General features: G+C 30.3%; 1 protein-coding gene across 2 annotated transcripts; it reads left to right on the forward strand.

Annotated features, from left to right (window-relative positions):
• Positions 1-13,367: 13,367 nt before the first annotated feature.
• LOC118027746 (uncharacterized) lies at positions 13,368-17,642 on the forward strand. Of its 2 annotated transcripts, XM_035031192.2 has the most exons (4): positions 13,368-15,000; positions 16,482-16,556; positions 17,016-17,402; positions 17,513-17,642. In XM_035031192.2, exon 1 carries the CDS (start codon positions 13,552-13,554, stop codon positions 14,932-14,934), a length of 1,383 nt encoding a protein of 460 aa, XP_034887083.1. In that variant the 5' UTR covers positions 13,368-13,551; the 3' UTR covers positions 14,935-15,000; positions 16,482-16,556; positions 17,016-17,402; positions 17,513-17,642. The 2 variants fall into 2 exon arrangements, with proteins under 2 accessions (XP_034887083.1, XP_034887084.1); XM_035031193.2 differs by lacking the exons at positions 17,016-17,402; positions 17,513-17,642 and having other exon boundaries at positions 16,482-16,790.
• Positions 17,643-18,160: the final 518 nt, after the last annotated feature.

The raw sequence follows: 18,160 nt of genomic DNA on the forward strand, positions 1-18,160 counted from the left end.
TATATATATATTATATATATATATATATATATAAAGGGAGATGAATTCATTAAAAAATAGTAAAGGTACAATCACTCGTACAAATGTAATTGTGAGAGATACAAGCACTCGAGCATAAAAATAATGACAAAGGCGAGATTCTCTAGAAAGAAAGCAACAAACTTTTCATTACCTTTATGGAACTAGACTAAAGTTTGAGGGTTCCAGCGCACCCAACCTTTGAGAAATTTACATTTAGTATTATAACTTTTAAAATTTTAAAATGTACCCTCCAAGTTTAGCTTTATCTCATAGACTATGCATATTTTGCTACATATCCTCAAGCTTTGAGAGATTTACATTTAGTCTTATAATTGTTACAATCTTAAAAATGTACCCTCCAAAGCAAGCTTTATTTCATAGACGATGCATATTTTGCTACATACCCTCAAGCTTCGAGAATTTTAGATTTAGTCTTATAAGTTTTACAATCTTAAAATGTACCCTCCAAAGTAAGCTTTATTTCATAGATGATGCATCTTTTGCTCTAACATAATTTATGTATTATTTTCGTGGCTTTTTCTTTGATTTTTTAAATCACGGATTTATTTTATGGTCTTTTCATATTGCATATCCCATTTCAAAAATCTCTAGCTATAATCACCATTATATTATTATTATTAATTTTTTTTTTAACTATAGATATATGAGTTAGCTTACATCCACTTCGATTAATCCCCTAAGACCATAAAGTTAACAATCAAGTAAATTTTTAATGACCTTGAAATTTATAATACTCAAACTTGTGAGTTTTAAAAAACAAACGCATAACCTGATTAATTAAGTTACATATCTCAAAATTATTATTTTATTTTCTTCATCATCATCACCCATTATTATTGTTGGAATTAGCATAATTTCCATCTCCTTAGATCCATCGGACCGCCATATTTCACTACCTAACTATCACTCAACATTCCACCTCGGCCACTAATACACTATTATTACCTCCGCATTTGTCAGCTATTGTCTTTCCTGTCATTTATACGCTACCATCACTATAGCAACCACAATCCCCTAATTGGCATGATATTTATTAGCAGTCTATATGATGTGGTTGTGTCCCTTAACAAGTCCATAAGCCAAAATTATAGTAATTTTTAAATAACTATATAAGGGAGAAAGTAAGAAATACTAAGGTAAATAGTAATAAACTAGTGATAAAATAACTAGAGTAAAGAAATACCATGTAAATATCACTTCATAAGTAAGCAATTTACTCTAAAATAATTAGAGTAAACTAGTCAGGATTTCCTTGAATTTAAAGTATTTTAAGAATTAATCATTATACTCTAAATTTTAGTTTTGACCTCCCTATACTTTTGGTATATTTAAAAACCAAGCCATTTCATTACTTTTTTCAAAACATTTGTCCTTATTTTAAACATTAAACTAATAAAATAACTTAATACCCTCAACTTTGATAACCCTTAACCTAACAAATGAGTTTTAAATTTCTTATATATAAATTAATTTTAAAAATAAAATTTAAAATCATAATTTTATTTCTGTATCCAAATTTTGGTTTTAATTGAAAACAAACTAGTAACCTGGATACCTTATTTTTCTTTGTCCTACCAAAAAAAAAAAACAACGAAATTTTTTTTTTTAAGGCTACTAGTGTTTTTGTGAGGCAAAGAAAAGAAGGTGTTTAGGTTAGTAGTTTTTTTCAAAAAAAAAAACAAAAAAAATGACAGGAAATTAACTTTATGATATTAAATTTTAAATTTATTTTCAAAATTAAAAAATAATTCTATCAAAAGAAATTAAAAATAATCAATTACATTGAATATTGTAGAAGTTAAGAGAATTTAAGTCATTTTATTAGTTTTCTATACAAAATATGGTTAGAATCCTACAAAATACAGTAAAGAAAATACTTGATTTTAATTACATCAAAGCATATGAAAATCAAAATTGAAATTAAGAATACAAGAAATAGTTTTAAATTCAAGAAAGTTTTCACTTACTAATTTAATGAAAAAAATTATTAAAAAATCAGTTCGAGTTCCACAAACTTCAAGGTTATTAGAGGCTTATATAATTATTAATTTTAGGATTCGTGAGATTAATCAAAGTAAATGTATGGTTCGAATATTCATATTAATAAAAAAAAAACACTATTAAAAAAACCAAGGTGTTGCTTCCAACTTGGAAGCACATGACCCACCAATTACCAAATTCTAATACTTCTATGATAATTGTATTGTGTTCGACAGTAATGGATATCTTCGAGATTTTCAATTTAATGAAAAACTATTGAGAAAACTTGATATCAAGTTTTTTTTTCCGAAAAGAAAATTTAAGACTCCAAGAACTCTTCCAATAATGGCATGGCAAAAAATCCCACATAGTTTTCGGCCTTAATTTGACGGGCAATATCTCTTAGTAACCGTTTTACCTAGTTTTATCTCAAATCATGAATTTATTTGGATTTTAATTAGATTAGATCAGATTAATTTTTAATTTTAATTTTTTTAAAATTAATAGCAATCGAGCCAAAATTTCAGGTTAATTAGTGAGTTCGATCTAGGTTTTATAACTAAAATTATTACACTATTATTAATTTTTAATACTCATAATATACACACACACAATCAATTAAATAAAATACAAAAAAAATAAATTTATCTAGTATATCACTACCAAATCCAATTTTATTTTATTTTCATTTTCTATGGTGTTTTTTTTTATCCTCCCGATATAGAGTATTTGTTTTAAAAATGAAAATTGAGTTTTGTATATGAAACTCAAAAAAAAGCTAAAAACAAAAAAATTAATTTTTTATGATTGAGTTTTATACATAATTAAATTATATATAAACTCAATATCAACCATAAAAACCAAAACAAAACATCCTTCGTACGATACCTTAAAGAATGTTTTCTCAAATAAGCTGAAACAGAAGTTATCGGTATGCCCACTGAAGGGGCATTTTGTTTTTCTTGAACCACTTTAATTTGGAGTCAGAGGACGCTAATCCAACTATATTTAATTGCATGTCCATATGTTGATTTGCCCTTTAAGGGTAATATTGAGCCGTAGGCTTGCGGTTGATGTTGATTGCAATGCGAAAGCATGGTGTGTGTGGAGATTCCATGTTACAAAATCTTGTGATCTGAATCATTTTTATTATTATTAATTTCAGTCGCATATTCATTAGATTATGTTATTCTAGTGTAGTATAGTCTTAAGATGTCAAATATGCTTGGTGGAATCATCTGCAAAATAAAAATGGAAGTCTCTGTCATTTTCAATCTGAGTGTGCTGCTGTTGACAAGTTGCCAAACAGTTATAAGAAACCCAGAAACCGTTCCCATTAATTATAAAATATTCCTTGTCAGCTAAGCGTGAGATGTGATCATGTTTAAAAACATGGTTAATGTTGTGTTTTTTAAAAAATAAAAAAAAAATAGTTTTTTATGATTTTATAATTTCAAAAATAATTTTTTTAAATAAAAAATATTATTTTAATATATTTTTAAGTAAACGAAAAACCCTTAAAGAACCTTCAATACTTGTACAGTCTTCCTAGTTATAAAACCTTCCATATACTCCCTTTTTATTTATCAATTTAATTAAGATTATGTAATGTTTGGCATTGGATTCTAGAAGTGTTTTTGAAAAGATTTAAAAAAATATATTTTTTTTCTTTAAATTAATATGTTTTAGATGTTTTCAAATCATTTTATGTGCTAATGCAAAAATGATTTTTTAAAAAATAAAAAAATATATTATTTTAATATATTTTGGAATGAAAAGCACTTTGAAAATCAGCCGCTACCATAATCTCAATATGATTATTAGAGTTTTAATGACTAAGTGGTTACGAGTTCGAATCTCACCATCCCTATTTATTTAATAAAATTAAGCACAACTGAAGCTAGGCCTTTGACATGTGAAATACAAGTTTCAAGCCCTTTTACTTTATTTAATAATTTAAATTATTGAATTGAAATGATTCTTTAATATTTGTTTTTCTGGGTTCAGTATCCAGCTGGTCTCCAAGGCTCAAGTCTATGATGGTAAAGAAGACTAAGGTGTTGAGAGTTTGTGTGGTTTCCACTTAAGCTTGGTTTATGACAATGAAATGGGAGGGAATATGGAGGTTTTTTATGACTGAAAGAAAGATTTGGAAAGTGAATGAAGAGCTTGCTGTGTTTGTGCAGAAGTGGGAGGAGTTTGAGCCATGCCTTGGTGGTGGGCGCTCGGCATCCTATGCCTGCTGGCCAAGCCATGACTTGGTTCCTTTTGTTATACATTTTAAGGATGAGTAAAAAAAATCAAAACATCGATTAAATTGAGAAAACTGAAAAAAAAAATAATTGAAAAAACTAAATAAAAAAAAATTGATTAAAATTTTGAAAAAATCAGTTGGTTAGGTTCAGTTTTATAAGTAAAAAACCGAACCGAACTGAACCCAAACAAAAAAAACAGAAAAAAAATCGAGTCAAAACCGAACCAAACTAAAAAAACTAAATCAAACCAGTTTGAACTGGTTTAGACACTCGGCATCCTATGCCAAGCCATGACTTTGTTCCTTTTGTTATGCATTTCTATCTTCTCCCTCACTAGATTCGACGTTGTTCATTCCAATGACAACATTGCTAGAATTTCTAGAAAATGGCAAGAGCAAGGAGAACCCAAGAAAGTTCATTGCTTTGATAGCAAACGAGAAGCAGATAATGATGCAAAGTTGAGATGTTATTATTTTTTTTTTTTTTGAGGGAATACAAGAGAATTAAATAAGAATGCATGGACGATTTAGTGAACAAAATAATGGGTAGGTGGATTAAAATAATTCAACTAAGATTAAAAAATTAGGGTTCTTTCTTAAACTTCAATTTGGTGTTTTTTAATATTAAAATTATTGAACATAATTAATTGCATTGCTTTGTTATGCATCAACAACAAACATAGCAGGAAAGGAGAAACCAATAAAAAAAAAAAAAACCTAAATCTTGATTTTGAATTTGAATTTCATAATGAGAACAAGAGAGAGAGATCACCATTTAGAGAGAGAATTCATGACTTGAGGAGAGAGAGCACAATAAAAATATAATTATACTCTCATTAATATTTATCTTGTTAGCAAGGTTATTCTTGAAGTGACAACATATAATTTAAAATAAAATAAAATAAAAATTATTTTGTGCTTTTTGTTGTCTTTATTTATAAGTTTTATTTTTCTATTATCTTTGTTTCATGACATATTATCTTTTTTTGTTGTGAGTGAATTTAGATTGTGTCAACATGACCTCACATAGGCACAATGAGTATGAGTGGCGTCCTTCAAGTTATTTTGAATGGCCCACCAACCACTATGTATAGTTATTAAAGTCAATACTCTAAAAATATAAAAACAGATCCTTAAATAAATAAATTTATATGAGTCTTTTCAATTTTAAATCCATAAAGATTATTCATATAACTAAATTACATTCATATATAGATGAATCAGTAAAGGTCACTGTTTGAATGCTTGGGACTATATATGGGATAAAACTTCATTCAATAAAATATGAGTGAATCTTTATCATAGGATAAATAAACCTTTATTGGTCGTTAGCCTTGGAGCTTGGACGCATAAACAAAATGCTTGGCACCACCTTTCCTAGGTTTGGGGTCGGGTTAACCAAGCCCAATAAAGTTTCATCCAATTATTCATTAACATGGTTTTATAGATTATTAATAATCACATGTTATGATTAGGAATAATTAGTTGTAGACTTGTCAATTAACCAACTGATTAGGAGTAACAAAGATGACTTGGATTTTTGAACAAATAGGCTTAAAGTCATTCGTCCACTTTGAGTTTAACTTATTATAGTAGATTCATTCTCATCCATGTAGATAGATCATTAGCAGATTAGGCATAACATACAATTATGAATAAAATATCAGTAGCAAAGTAGCTTATTTTAAGTAAAATATTTTATGATAATAGTATTTTTTTTTAGCATAATCAGTTTTTACCTTAAAACTCTAAATATCATTTAGAATTTTTAATGACCATAATATTAAATGACATTTTTTTTTTTCATAACATAAGACCTTTCCCCTCTAAACAACAAAAAAGCCCGTTTTCATTTTACAAAATAGGGTGGGTAGCTCAATATCAGGTGTGACAAATTGAGTACCAAATCTTTTTTCCATCGCCACAAGAATCCTATGCAAACTTAATCATTGAAAACCACAATGTCTAATCCAACTTGACCCAAACACAAAAGAATAAAATTATATAAAAAAAAATTAAGCAACCAAGAAAAAGAGAGGAAAGAAATATCTTGAATTCACTATTGTAATTCAACATTGTTTATTAGTCTTGTGATAAAGGAGAAATTGCTATAACAATTTCATATATCTTTTAGTTTCTTAAAAAACAATAGTGTCGTCTGTGTTTTGCATTGAAAATTGGCCACTATATTAAGAAATAATGGTATGTCTAAAGTTGAAACGGGATAGGCTATGTTGATGGCTAGATTGAGACAAGCTCCATCTCCAGGTAAATGTTGTCATTTGTAGAATCTTGCGTAGGGTCCCCAAAAGAGCGTGTAAATGCGAATGGCAGCACTTCGTCTCTGAATAACAGAGAGGATGTTGAGACTTTGTTAGTCCTTCTAGTTCAACTGAAACTTCTTTCATTGTAGGTCTTTTCTCTCCATTCAATCTCAGACAGCTCTTTGCAAGCCTTGCAGCAGCAAAAACATCATCTCTCTTTGCTTCCTCTTCAACTTGAGGATCTATCATCTCAAGCATCCATTTGTTTATCATCCCTCGTCGAGGATATGAAGTGTGCAACCAGATTGATTTCTTCGTCATTTCCTGTGAAAGACGTTGGTTTTTCCCCAGTTAAGAACTCTCTACAAGCACTACTCCAAAACTGTAAACATCACTTTTATCAGTAAAATTGACTTGACTGGAAGTACTCTGGATCCAAATCACCAAATGTTCCTTGCACTGCAGTTCTTATGTGTGTTCTATCGAATGGAACTGTTTTTGAAGTCCCAAAGTCAGAATTTTTTGCAGTACTGAACTTGTCATCCAACAGAATATTGGAAGATTTGATATCCCGATGAAAAATGGGGATTGAGGCTGCAGAATGCATATACGTAAGAGCTCCAGCCACCTCACATATGATCTTGAAGCGAATTTCCCATGAAAGTGAACATTCTTGGTCTTGATTATGGATTGGGAACGAATTCATAGACTAGAAGTGGAACCTCAATTTCCAAACAGCAACCCAGAAGTTTTACCACGTTCCTATGATTGATATGAGATAGAACGCTAACTTCGTTGATAAATTGTTTGATCTGGCTTCTGTCGATTGATCTTGATCTTTTGACAGCAACTAGGCTACCGTCAAGCAGCATTCCTTTATAAACTGTGTCATAGCCACCTCGACCAAGAATCCTACTTTGATTGAAGTTATCTGTTGCACTTAGCAGCTCGTCTGCGCAAAATAATGTACTATTTTTGCCTCTGCCAGAAGATGTAAATTGTTGTGTCAACAATAAGCCACCATTTTGTTTAAAAAACTTTTCCTTGCGTATTTTGTATTTTCTTTTCTTCAAGAATAAATAGAAGTACTAGCCAAACAAACTAAACACAAGAGCCCCACACCAATTCCAACACCCGAATCAGATGAGAAATTTGCATTAGATTTGTGAAGTTAAACATAACTAGCTACCAAATTAAATAATGAAGAGTTCTTTAATCAACTGCTGCTTGAGTATATGCACATTAACGTTGAAAACACAGTTTTATAGCTAATTAAAAGCAAACCAAGGCTCTGTTTATCAAGAAGGATGGATAGCGGAATGGATGACTTCCCAAGCATGATGATCACCTAGGAGAAAAAACTCCTTGGACTCATAGGGCAGCTCTCATCTCGTAGTGGTTAGCGGTTGTACTCTGAGAAATATTGTTTGCTTCCATTATGCTTTGTGGGCTAACACCAGAAAGCTCTCCCATTTTAGCAAGGGTATATATCTCCCTCTGCTGGCATATAACTCGTCAGGGAAATCACACCATTAGCGATCTGGTTTTCGCTTGGACATGCTCATCTTATCGGAACCAGCAGCTCTGCTCCCACCGGAATCTCTTCACTATCGTAATAGTTTAGATGCGTCTCATTAATGCATGTTTGCTGACAATACGAAGGTTGATGAATGAAAGATGCACAGAGGAAGCTGAAGAGGATTAGAAAAGTTAATTGCAATGGTTTCCTAACCTTTGTTCCTGTACATATCAATCTAACTAAATCAAGAAAGATTTGCCCAAGTCCTCCATGATTTTCGAACTTCAAACCAGAAGACTAAAAAACTTTGACCGTGGTCTGCTGGGGTGATTGCTTTCATGATAAATCATTAATATAATAGGTACTGGAAAGAATGAATTCAAAGATGGAAACCCGCACGCAATGAACTCGCAATCGCTGCACGCTTTGGCGGTCAAATGAAGGAAAGGAAAATAAACTTGGGTCGATGATGTGCATGACGTGTGCGTAGATACTTACTTCTTTTAACTTTTGTGTTATAGCTGTGTTTATTTTTATATTTTAAAAATACTTTTAAAAAAATTCATTTTTTTATTAATTTTAAATTAATATATTTTTAATATTTTTAAATCACTGATGTCAAAAATAATTTTTAAAAAATAAAAAAAAATTAACATATATTTTAATACAAAAAATTATTCAAAAAACAACTACAAGTAGCCATGTGTAAAAAAGCTAACTACTCCTATTTTAAGTCTAGCTTTACTAATTTGTTCACTTACTAAGGACATAAACGAGTTTTAATTAAATAATAATTCTCTAAATTTCATTCCATGATCTCTATTATTTCCTAGGAAAGAGTGAAAATACTAGTTATTATTGGACCCTCATCAATAATGTATTTAAATGAAAGAGAGGAACTACTAATTTCAAATACATTTAAATTAGAAAATTCCATTGTAAAAATTGGGCTTACGAGGATTTCAAGTTTTCTAGATATTAGAAGTATGGAATTCAAGTTTTTTTGTTGAATAAATGATGAAAATATGATTTTGAAGTTAGATAAGAATTTAGGAGTCTTGAAGAGTAAGTAAATGAGTTTTTTTAAAAAAACAAATACTAAAATATAGATTTTGAGGGTGACCAACAATATTTGCTAGACAAAATTGCTAGATTCCAACAATTTTATGAAGGAAACATGTACAACATATCAATATTATATGCCTGTTTTAGAGCCAGTTTTTAATTGTATTTAAATGCATTCTAAAAGTATGTTTACCTTGAAAACAAATATCAAAAAAAATATTTTTTAGTATTTTTTAATGAATTTAATATGTTGATATAAAAATAATAAAATATATATAAAATTATTTTAAAATATTTTCAAATAAAAAAAACATTTTTAAAAAGCACTATACACAATAATAACAAACACACACTTTAAAGCATCATCCCTCTTGTTTTTTTTTTTTTTTTTTAATTCCTCTAAGGCCAGGCCTAGATTACAACTCGCGCACTTGTGGTTCTAGTTCTAGTGTGTCTAATTTTTCTTTTCGGTGTTTACGCGGGTATCTCCACACTTACTAGAGCATGAGACTAATCTCATTCAGGTTTTGTTACTCACCCTTCCAGCAAAAACGTTTTTTTAGAGATTAAACTTGTATTCTCATCCTTATTGGGGTTTAGTAGCACTAGTAAAGGTGAGTAAAAAAACTGATAAACCGATTAAATTGAGAAAACAAAAAAATAACTAAAAAAACAAAACCAAAAAAAAAAAACCAAATGAATCAATTAGAAAATCTTTTAAAAAAATCTGGTTTGGTTTAGTTTTTAATTTTAAAAGTCTGAAACTAATAAAATCAAACTGAACTAAATTGATTCGACCCAAAATTAAACCTAGTATAAAATACCCAAAACTTTTCTGGAACTCTACCTCATTACCAACTAATAGTCACTCCCTCTCCTTCTACTTTCTCCATCTTGCCCTTAACTTTTTCTTCTTTTGTTATTTTCAAGAATGTCATAACCTTTAGCACAGACTAATAAATCTTCTTCTGTGTTTCTGATGTAAATGATATATGGACGGACTTATTACTGCCACCATAGTAACTATCATCATAATATGTGTTACCATTCAAAGGTGCCATCTGAAATGGTATTAGATCTTTTTATTGAAAACATGCTAGCATTTTATTTACTTCTTTCTCCATATAAGTATGAGGACTATTTGCTCCAACCTTTTTTTTCTGCCCTTATTTTTACTGATGTGCTCATTGTTGTTAATATAACTTGTATCTTAGGTAGTTAAAGAAAATTTTTATCTCACATTGAAAAAGTAAAAGATTTTATTATTCCTTATAATATGAGAAATATCAAATTAATAGATTTGAATGTTAGAAGGAGAGTATATATATATATATATTTTTTGTAATAAGGGTGAATGACATGTTATTTGTCTTTCAGACAATGCATCCCCTGTCGCTGCAAGCTATGTGTCATATGTTGCCTAGTCTTTAACCACCTTAGATGGCTAGAAACCTGATAAAAAGTTGAGTTTCAACATCTAGACTAAAAAAATTCAATTTTGAATTGATTTTTCCACATGAAAACACCTTTCTCTATCTTTTGTAGTTTCTTGACTATATTTTCTCTCTTCTCTTAAATACAGAAACTAAAAATTTAATAAAATAAACTTTTAGATCAAAATAAAAATTATTGAGAATTTAGGATTATCCATGTATTTTCTTCATGTTTTATATTTCAACCATATATGTTTTCAATTTGGTCTTTCTATAACAATTTCAAACTTAATCTTATCTAATTGGCCATAAAAAATCCAATCAAAAGAAAAAAAAAAATCAAGGATAAAAATAGAAAAAATGATGAAAATGAAAAAAAAAGAAAAAAGAGAAAGGGAGCTCCTTTACTGTACATCTTAATCCTTTGTTTTTATAATTGTTCTTGTTACTGCAACTTCAAACTTAATCTTATTTAATTAGGCTATAAAATAATTCAATTGAAAAAAAATGTGGACAAAAATAAAAATAAATGATGAAAAAGAAAGCTCCTACACTGTTGCTGGGGATTTTCCACGACTATACTAGCTCTTTTAATATATTTGTTAATAAAAGAAGATAATAATTTATTATTAAATAATAATAAAAAAAATTGAGATAATTATTACTCATGACAACTAAAATGAAAAGTAAAAGGTAACTTATTATAAGAGCATGCAAAAACAATTTAAAAGTTTCAAATTGTTGGTATAGTTTGTGAACAATGTAAATATGATTTGATTTATATATACTCTAATGAAAAAAAAATTATTTTAACAACCCATTTTTATTTTAATATATAGTTTTTAGAAAAACATTGAGAAAAATTATAAAGATGAAAGAAGTAATATTTAAATAATTTATTTAAATGATTCTGGCTTTTTTGATATATATGTAGGAATGATTTTTCTTTAAAACAAAAGCCATTTTGACCCTTCATTTAACTCTCCCATTGAAGTTGTAAAATAAAATGAAAAAAAAAACTAATTTTTTTTTTTATTTTATTTTGATTCTTCATTTACTACTCTCCCTAAATCATTGACTTATGACATACTGCGGATAGAGTCTAAATTTTTGTGAATGTAAAAAAATATTTAGATGCTGTTAATAATATTTTTAATAAAAAATAAAATTATGTGATGGTTAATTAATGTAGTCTGGTTAACTTTGCATATTTAAAAGCAACCCATACAACAGGTAAAAACATAATTTAACAAAAAAGAATTTTTAAGATGGCATTTTTTTTCTTTTTTTAATAATAAGTTAACAACATATTAGATTGACTTGAGTCAACTCGAGTTAACATATCAAATTCACGATCCATATTGTAAGACTATGATTTTCTCGTAGAAAAAAATCAAAATAAATTATGAATTTTAATTCCTAATCAACCAATGATGAATGATGAAAATGGAAAAAAAAATCAATTAAAAAAAAACATAAAAAAAGCAACCTGAGTTAACATATCAAATGTAATTCAAGTTATAAAATCAAGACAACCCTATAAAAAAACAAATCAAAATAAATTATGAACTTCAATCCCCAATCAACCTAATGTTGAAGGATACGATTAAAAAATATATATAAAAAATAATCTGAGTCAATTCGCCAAACTCATGACATAGGTCATCAAACCGAGATAACCTCATAAATAAAAAATAAAAAAATGACCTAATTTAACCCGAATTAATCTGCTAAATCCATGACTTTGGTCATGAGATTACAATAACACTACAAAGATCAAATCAAGATTAATTATAAAGCTCAATTCTCAATTGTCCCTATAAGATTTATTGTTGAACAATGAGATTTGTAAAACTTTTAATTAAAAAGATGGTACAAAAAATAAGCCAAGTCAACCCGAATTAACCCTTTAAGCACTATTCTCGGGTCATAAAGATGAAATAACATAATAAAAAGCAAACCAAAACAAATTATGAAGTCCAATTTTTAATCAAACACAATATTAAATAATGAAATTGAACAAAAAATCAATTAAAAAAAAAACTTAGTCAATTAGGTTAACTCTCCAAACTAGTGATTCGGGTCATGAGATAAGGACAGTCCAATAAAAAGAAGATCAAATGTTAAAGGACCTTTAACTCAGGTCATAAGACTGATATAATCTCTTAATAGAAAAATAAAAAATAACCAAATTTAACAGGAGTTAAAATATCAAAACTCACGACCTTATTTATGAGACCAAGATATTCCCGTACAAAGAAAATTAAAACATATTATGAAACTCAATTAAAAAATCCAATACTTACCTAGTATTGAATAAGTGAAATAGAAAAAAATCCATTAAAAAAAAAGAAAAAAAACAACTTGAATCAACTTGGATTAGCCCGTTAAACAATATTCTCGAGTCATAAGGCCGAAATAACATAATAGAAAGTAAACAAAATAAATCATAATGTCTAATCCCTAATCAATGTAATATTAAAAGATAAAATTAAAAAAATAAGATTAATAATAAAAAACTTTAGTTAATCAGATTAATCTGCTAAATTTATAATTCATGTTATAAGAGTGTGTTTCAATAAAAAAAATCTAATATTAAAAGATAAAATTAAAAAAAAAATTTAATTAAAAAAAACATTATTTCATTAAATAAATAATTTAATAGCGCTTGTGAGAGCAGGGATATAGCAAACCCCCTCCTCTTTTAGATTTTTAGAATATAGTTAATTGGAGATGACCTAACAACGCAAAATGGCCAATGCACTTTCGATCTTTATAATAATCGAATAAAATTAAGTTTTGAAAATAAATAAAACATTAGCTACCCATCCCACACGCTGATGTGTAAAAGATATCCCCATTGCCAAAACCCTAGATTCCCAATTCAGAGATTCAGACACCCACAAACCGCCCCCTCTCTTTCCCTTCTCAGCAGTAGCAGTTTATGCAGCAGAAAGAAAACTAACAAAAATCAACATTATAATTCTCAAAAAAATGCAAGCAATCCAACTCAATCAAAAATCGAAACCAACACCAAAACGTTTCATAAAATCCCAAATCCCAGACTCAATCCTGAACGACCCATCCCTTAACGCCTCCATCTCTCTCTTGCCTTCCAACTACAACTTCGAAATCCACAAATGTATCTGGCGCGTGCGTTCCACCAACGCTAAACGCATCGCCCTCCAGCTCCCTGAAGGCCTCCTCATGTATTCTCTAATCCTCTCTGACATCTTCACTGCCTTCGCTGACGTCACCCACTGCTTCGTCCTCGGCGACGTCACCTACGGCGCCTGCTGTGTAGACGATTTGTCGGCTTTGGCTCTCGATGCCGATTTATTGATCCACTACGGTCATAGCTGTTTGATACCTATTGATGCCACCAAAATCCCATGTCTCTATGTCTTCGTAGAAATCAAAATCGATGTCAGCCGTCTTATCAACACGATCAGCCTCAATTTTGGGACCCACAAGAGAAATATTGTGCTCGCGGGCACGATTCAATTTGCTTCGGCAATCAGGGAAGCGAAACCTGAATTGGAAAATAATGGGTTTGTTGTTTTGATCCCGCAATCGAAACCCTTATCGGCTGGAGAGGTTTTGGGTTGTACCGCACCCAAAATATCAAAAAATGTTGTTGGGAATTTGGGTTTTAGTGAGGAGGAGATGGTTTTGGTGTTTGTAGCAGATGGAAGGTTTCATTTAGAGGCATTTATGATTGCGAATCCGGGGATTAAGGCATTTAGGTATGACCCTTATTTAGGGAAGTTGTTTTTGGAGGATTATGATCATAAGGGAATGAAGGAGGTAAGGAAAAAGGCAATAGAGAGGGCAAAGGGAGCGAGGAGTTGGGGGGTTGTTTTGGGAACTTTGGGAAGGCAAGGGAACCCGAGGATACTGGAGAGGTTGGAAAAGAAGATGGGGGAGAAAGGGTTTGATTATATGGTTGTTTTGATGTCAGAAATTAGTCCGGCTAGGATTGCATTGTTTGAGGATTCGGTTGATGCTTGGATTCAAATCGCTTGTCCTAGGCTTTCTATTGATTGGGGGGATGCTTTTAAGAAGCCATTGTTGACGCCTTTCGAGGCAGAGATTGCGCTTGGGGATTTGGCTGGTTGGTGGGAGAAGAGTTTGGTGGTGAATTCAGGGTGTGATGGTGGTGGGAGTGGTTTGGGATGTGGTCAGAAGAGTGATGGATCATGTTGTGAATGTAGCAATGGGGATGCAAAGGGTGTGGAGAAAGATTTTGGTGGGGAGTATCCCATGGATTACTATGCTCAGGATGGGGGGGAATGGAATTCTTCTTATGTGAAGAAACCAACTCGCCCAGTGCGGAGAAATGTTGTCTCTTCTATCAGAAATGATCCTGCTTCTTAACATCACTGGACACATAAGACTGTAAACTAGCGCACCTAGGAATGGTGCTGAGGTTTCTTACTACGAGTAAGCTGTCAAACTCCTCCCATGTGTTTAATCTTCTTTAGCTAATATTTTAGCATATGAAAGTTGCTTTCATTTTCTATGAAATGATTCATTTGTAGTTTAGGAACTAATATGAACTATGAAGGAATGATTGACTTTGATTTCAGTAAATGCTGAATGTGTTTAGATACGTGAAAATAACATATTGTTTACATTACGACAACTATTATACAGTGAGGTTCTGTATTTTGATGAGAATAAACTACCCTTAATATCTTGTTAGTTTTAGGCTATGTTTGTTTCATGAAATGTTGTTTTCTGGAGATCATTTCCAAACTTTTCCGTGCTTGTTTACCATTAGGATTAGAAAAGTTGGTTAATGAAAAACAATTTCTAATCAAAGAAAAATTTGGCTTGGTTTCCAAGAAAGTATTTTCTTTTATTTTGATCAAGAGTACACTTTCTAGGAAATTGCACATAAAAATAAAGTGAAATGACTAAATTACCATTACAATTTGTCTTTCTCTTATCCTTTTTTTATTTGAGATTTTTTTTATTTATCAGATTTAATACCTATTTTTTTTGTTGCTATTTATTTTATTTTAAATAATTTATGAAATTAGAATTTTTTTTTTTCAATTTCATCATCTTTTAACTTTGAGAGAGAGAGAGAGAGAGAGAGAGAGAGATATGTTGTAGAATTCATTTTTTCATGACACTGCTTAACATCAGAAAATCATCACTTTTCAGAAATCCACATTCCAAAAAGAAACTACTTTCCGACAAACAAATAGGCTTGAGTGTAAACTGAGAGAGAGAGAGATGTTGCTGTAGATCATTGTTTTTTTGAGAGATTGTGTTGAGGTTGGACGGAGATAATATTTTGAGAAAAAGAAAATTATGGGGTCATGTTTCTTTACATTAGTTAATGACTTAAAACTTGTAGTCATTGTTAATTTTGGTGCTGTGATTGAACAATCTTGGGATGTTCTGCATAGGCTGTCATGGGAAACAGACTTTGACTTTTTTGATGAAGTAAGATTTTCCAGTAATTGGAACACAATGTGTATACATGCCTTTTTACTTTCTGGGTAAAAAATGTTGATTTTGATGTATGGTGTTAATGGCATACATGGTGGAAGTTGCAACTCCTGGATAAGATTAGATTTTTTATATGCTAAAGCAACTACAAGGGAATAGGACTCTTGTGTGGACATGAAGTGGTACCATGTTTCACTACAATGCACATGAATGCTAGGTTATAATTTTTAATAAAATTGTACTTCTGAACATTCTACCATGACAAATTTGATGAGCAAATGCGAGCTATTGATTCTTAAGCTACTGAATATTGTGCCTGAGTTAGTTGCTGCATGGGTTAATACAAATTTCAACGCATATAAAGCACTAAAGCATAAAATACTAAGTGCATATTGGTATCATAATTAGCATCTTGTTATACAGTGTTTTTAAGTTCTTCTAAACTTTGCAATAATATGCAGGTTGACACTCGGCTGCACCCAGGTCCCTCTCAAGTCCAAATCTAAATAGAAGCCTCTCAAGTGGGATCTACAACGGTAGCCACTCTTCTCTATCAAATGACATATCAATGTCAATCAAAATCATGCATTTGATTAGGTCACACCATTAGAAAAATCTGTATTCCACCTCTTGTGGCTGGCTTTTGTTGGGTGGATACATGGCACAGTATATCTTTACCTTTTCCATTCTAGTAAAATTTTAGTTGGGTTGAACAAATGAGCTTTTACTAAATCCAGATATTACACTTTCAGATGTTGTTGCTCTGAGTATCTCACAATTTCACGACAAACTTTACATCTTGTATCGTTAAATTCAAATAAATGATGCACAAATCTTGAAACTTCACTCCTCGATGTCTCAACACCAGAGGCAGAAAGGATTTTCTTGTCGGTCAGATGATCAGAGAGATGTTATCATGACAATTTAGAAACAAAAACAATTGTAGTGCCAGTCTGGCATTATAAATCTAATTTTTTCCCTTCTTTCTTGAATAGTGTGGATCTCTATGGTAGGACTTCGAACTAGCTGGTATAAACAAGTTGCGTGGAAGGGCATTCGATGCCAATAATCAAGAACTGATGCAGAGCACTAGTACTTCTTCTCCGCTGTTCATATAAAAGGAAGTTTAGATAAAGCATTTGAGAGCTCAACTAGAGTAATCCTTGTTGCTTCATTGGAATGCTATATCGACCATGCTAGGTCGTGGATAATAGAACCTCCACCTTTTTTTTTTCTTATAAAATCTCTTCTTCAAGGTGAACTTCAGAATTTCTGAAAGCAGATACTACTCTTTTGGATATTATTGAATCACGGCTTTATGACAAGCTTCGTATTTGATGGATGCCACCGAGAGAATATCGTCAATTTCAAATAACTTGTTGGTAAGTTAAGCATATGTTAAAAAAAAAACATTTTGGTTTCGAGAAAGAATTGAGGGATTTTATTTCTCGGATATACTTGCACCAAAATCTTATGGGTTATTGATCCTCAGGTTGGATTGTTGGGAGAACCATTTAGACGTTGTGACTATCATGTTGAACCAGCTGGTCCTGACAAGTTGTATAGAAGGGCACATTGTTAATCTGTCAAACCCTGAGTAATTAATAGTTAGTTTTGATGACTTTGTGTTTTATAATCAAATTTGTGATTAAAATATATGATGAGAAGATAGATACACGAAGGAAAGCAATTGAAAAGGAATTAAGGGGAAAAAAAAAAAAAAAAGCAGTAAAAAAGGAGATCTTACTAATATTAGAAAAGTAAATTATAATTTTATTAAAAAGAAGATAAAAATTGAACTATACTTTATTAATACCCAAAAGTATTTTTAATTTAATTTATTTAAACAAATTTGAAGACCTTTGACTTAAAAAAATATATATTTCTAGATGATATTGTTTATACTTGTATATTATTTTTATAAAAATATTAAGACGTTTTTTTTGGTTTGTTATGGGTAGCAAGTCATGACTTGAGTTATAAATATGACTTAGTCTAATAAAGGTTTTAAAATCTATCTTAGATGATGTTAAAAATAGATATTTATAAAATAAAACTAAAAATAAATTATTTTATTGAATTAAAATTCAAATTAAAGACAAAAATATTTAAAGACTAAGAAAGGCAGACACTTAGGTCT

The sequence above is a fragment of the Populus alba genome, chromosome 19, assembly GCF_005239225.2.
Source record: "Populus alba chromosome 19, ASM523922v2, whole genome shotgun sequence".
In the NCBI taxonomy this organism is placed as follows: Eukaryota; Viridiplantae; Streptophyta; class Magnoliopsida; order Malpighiales; family Salicaceae; genus Populus; species Populus alba.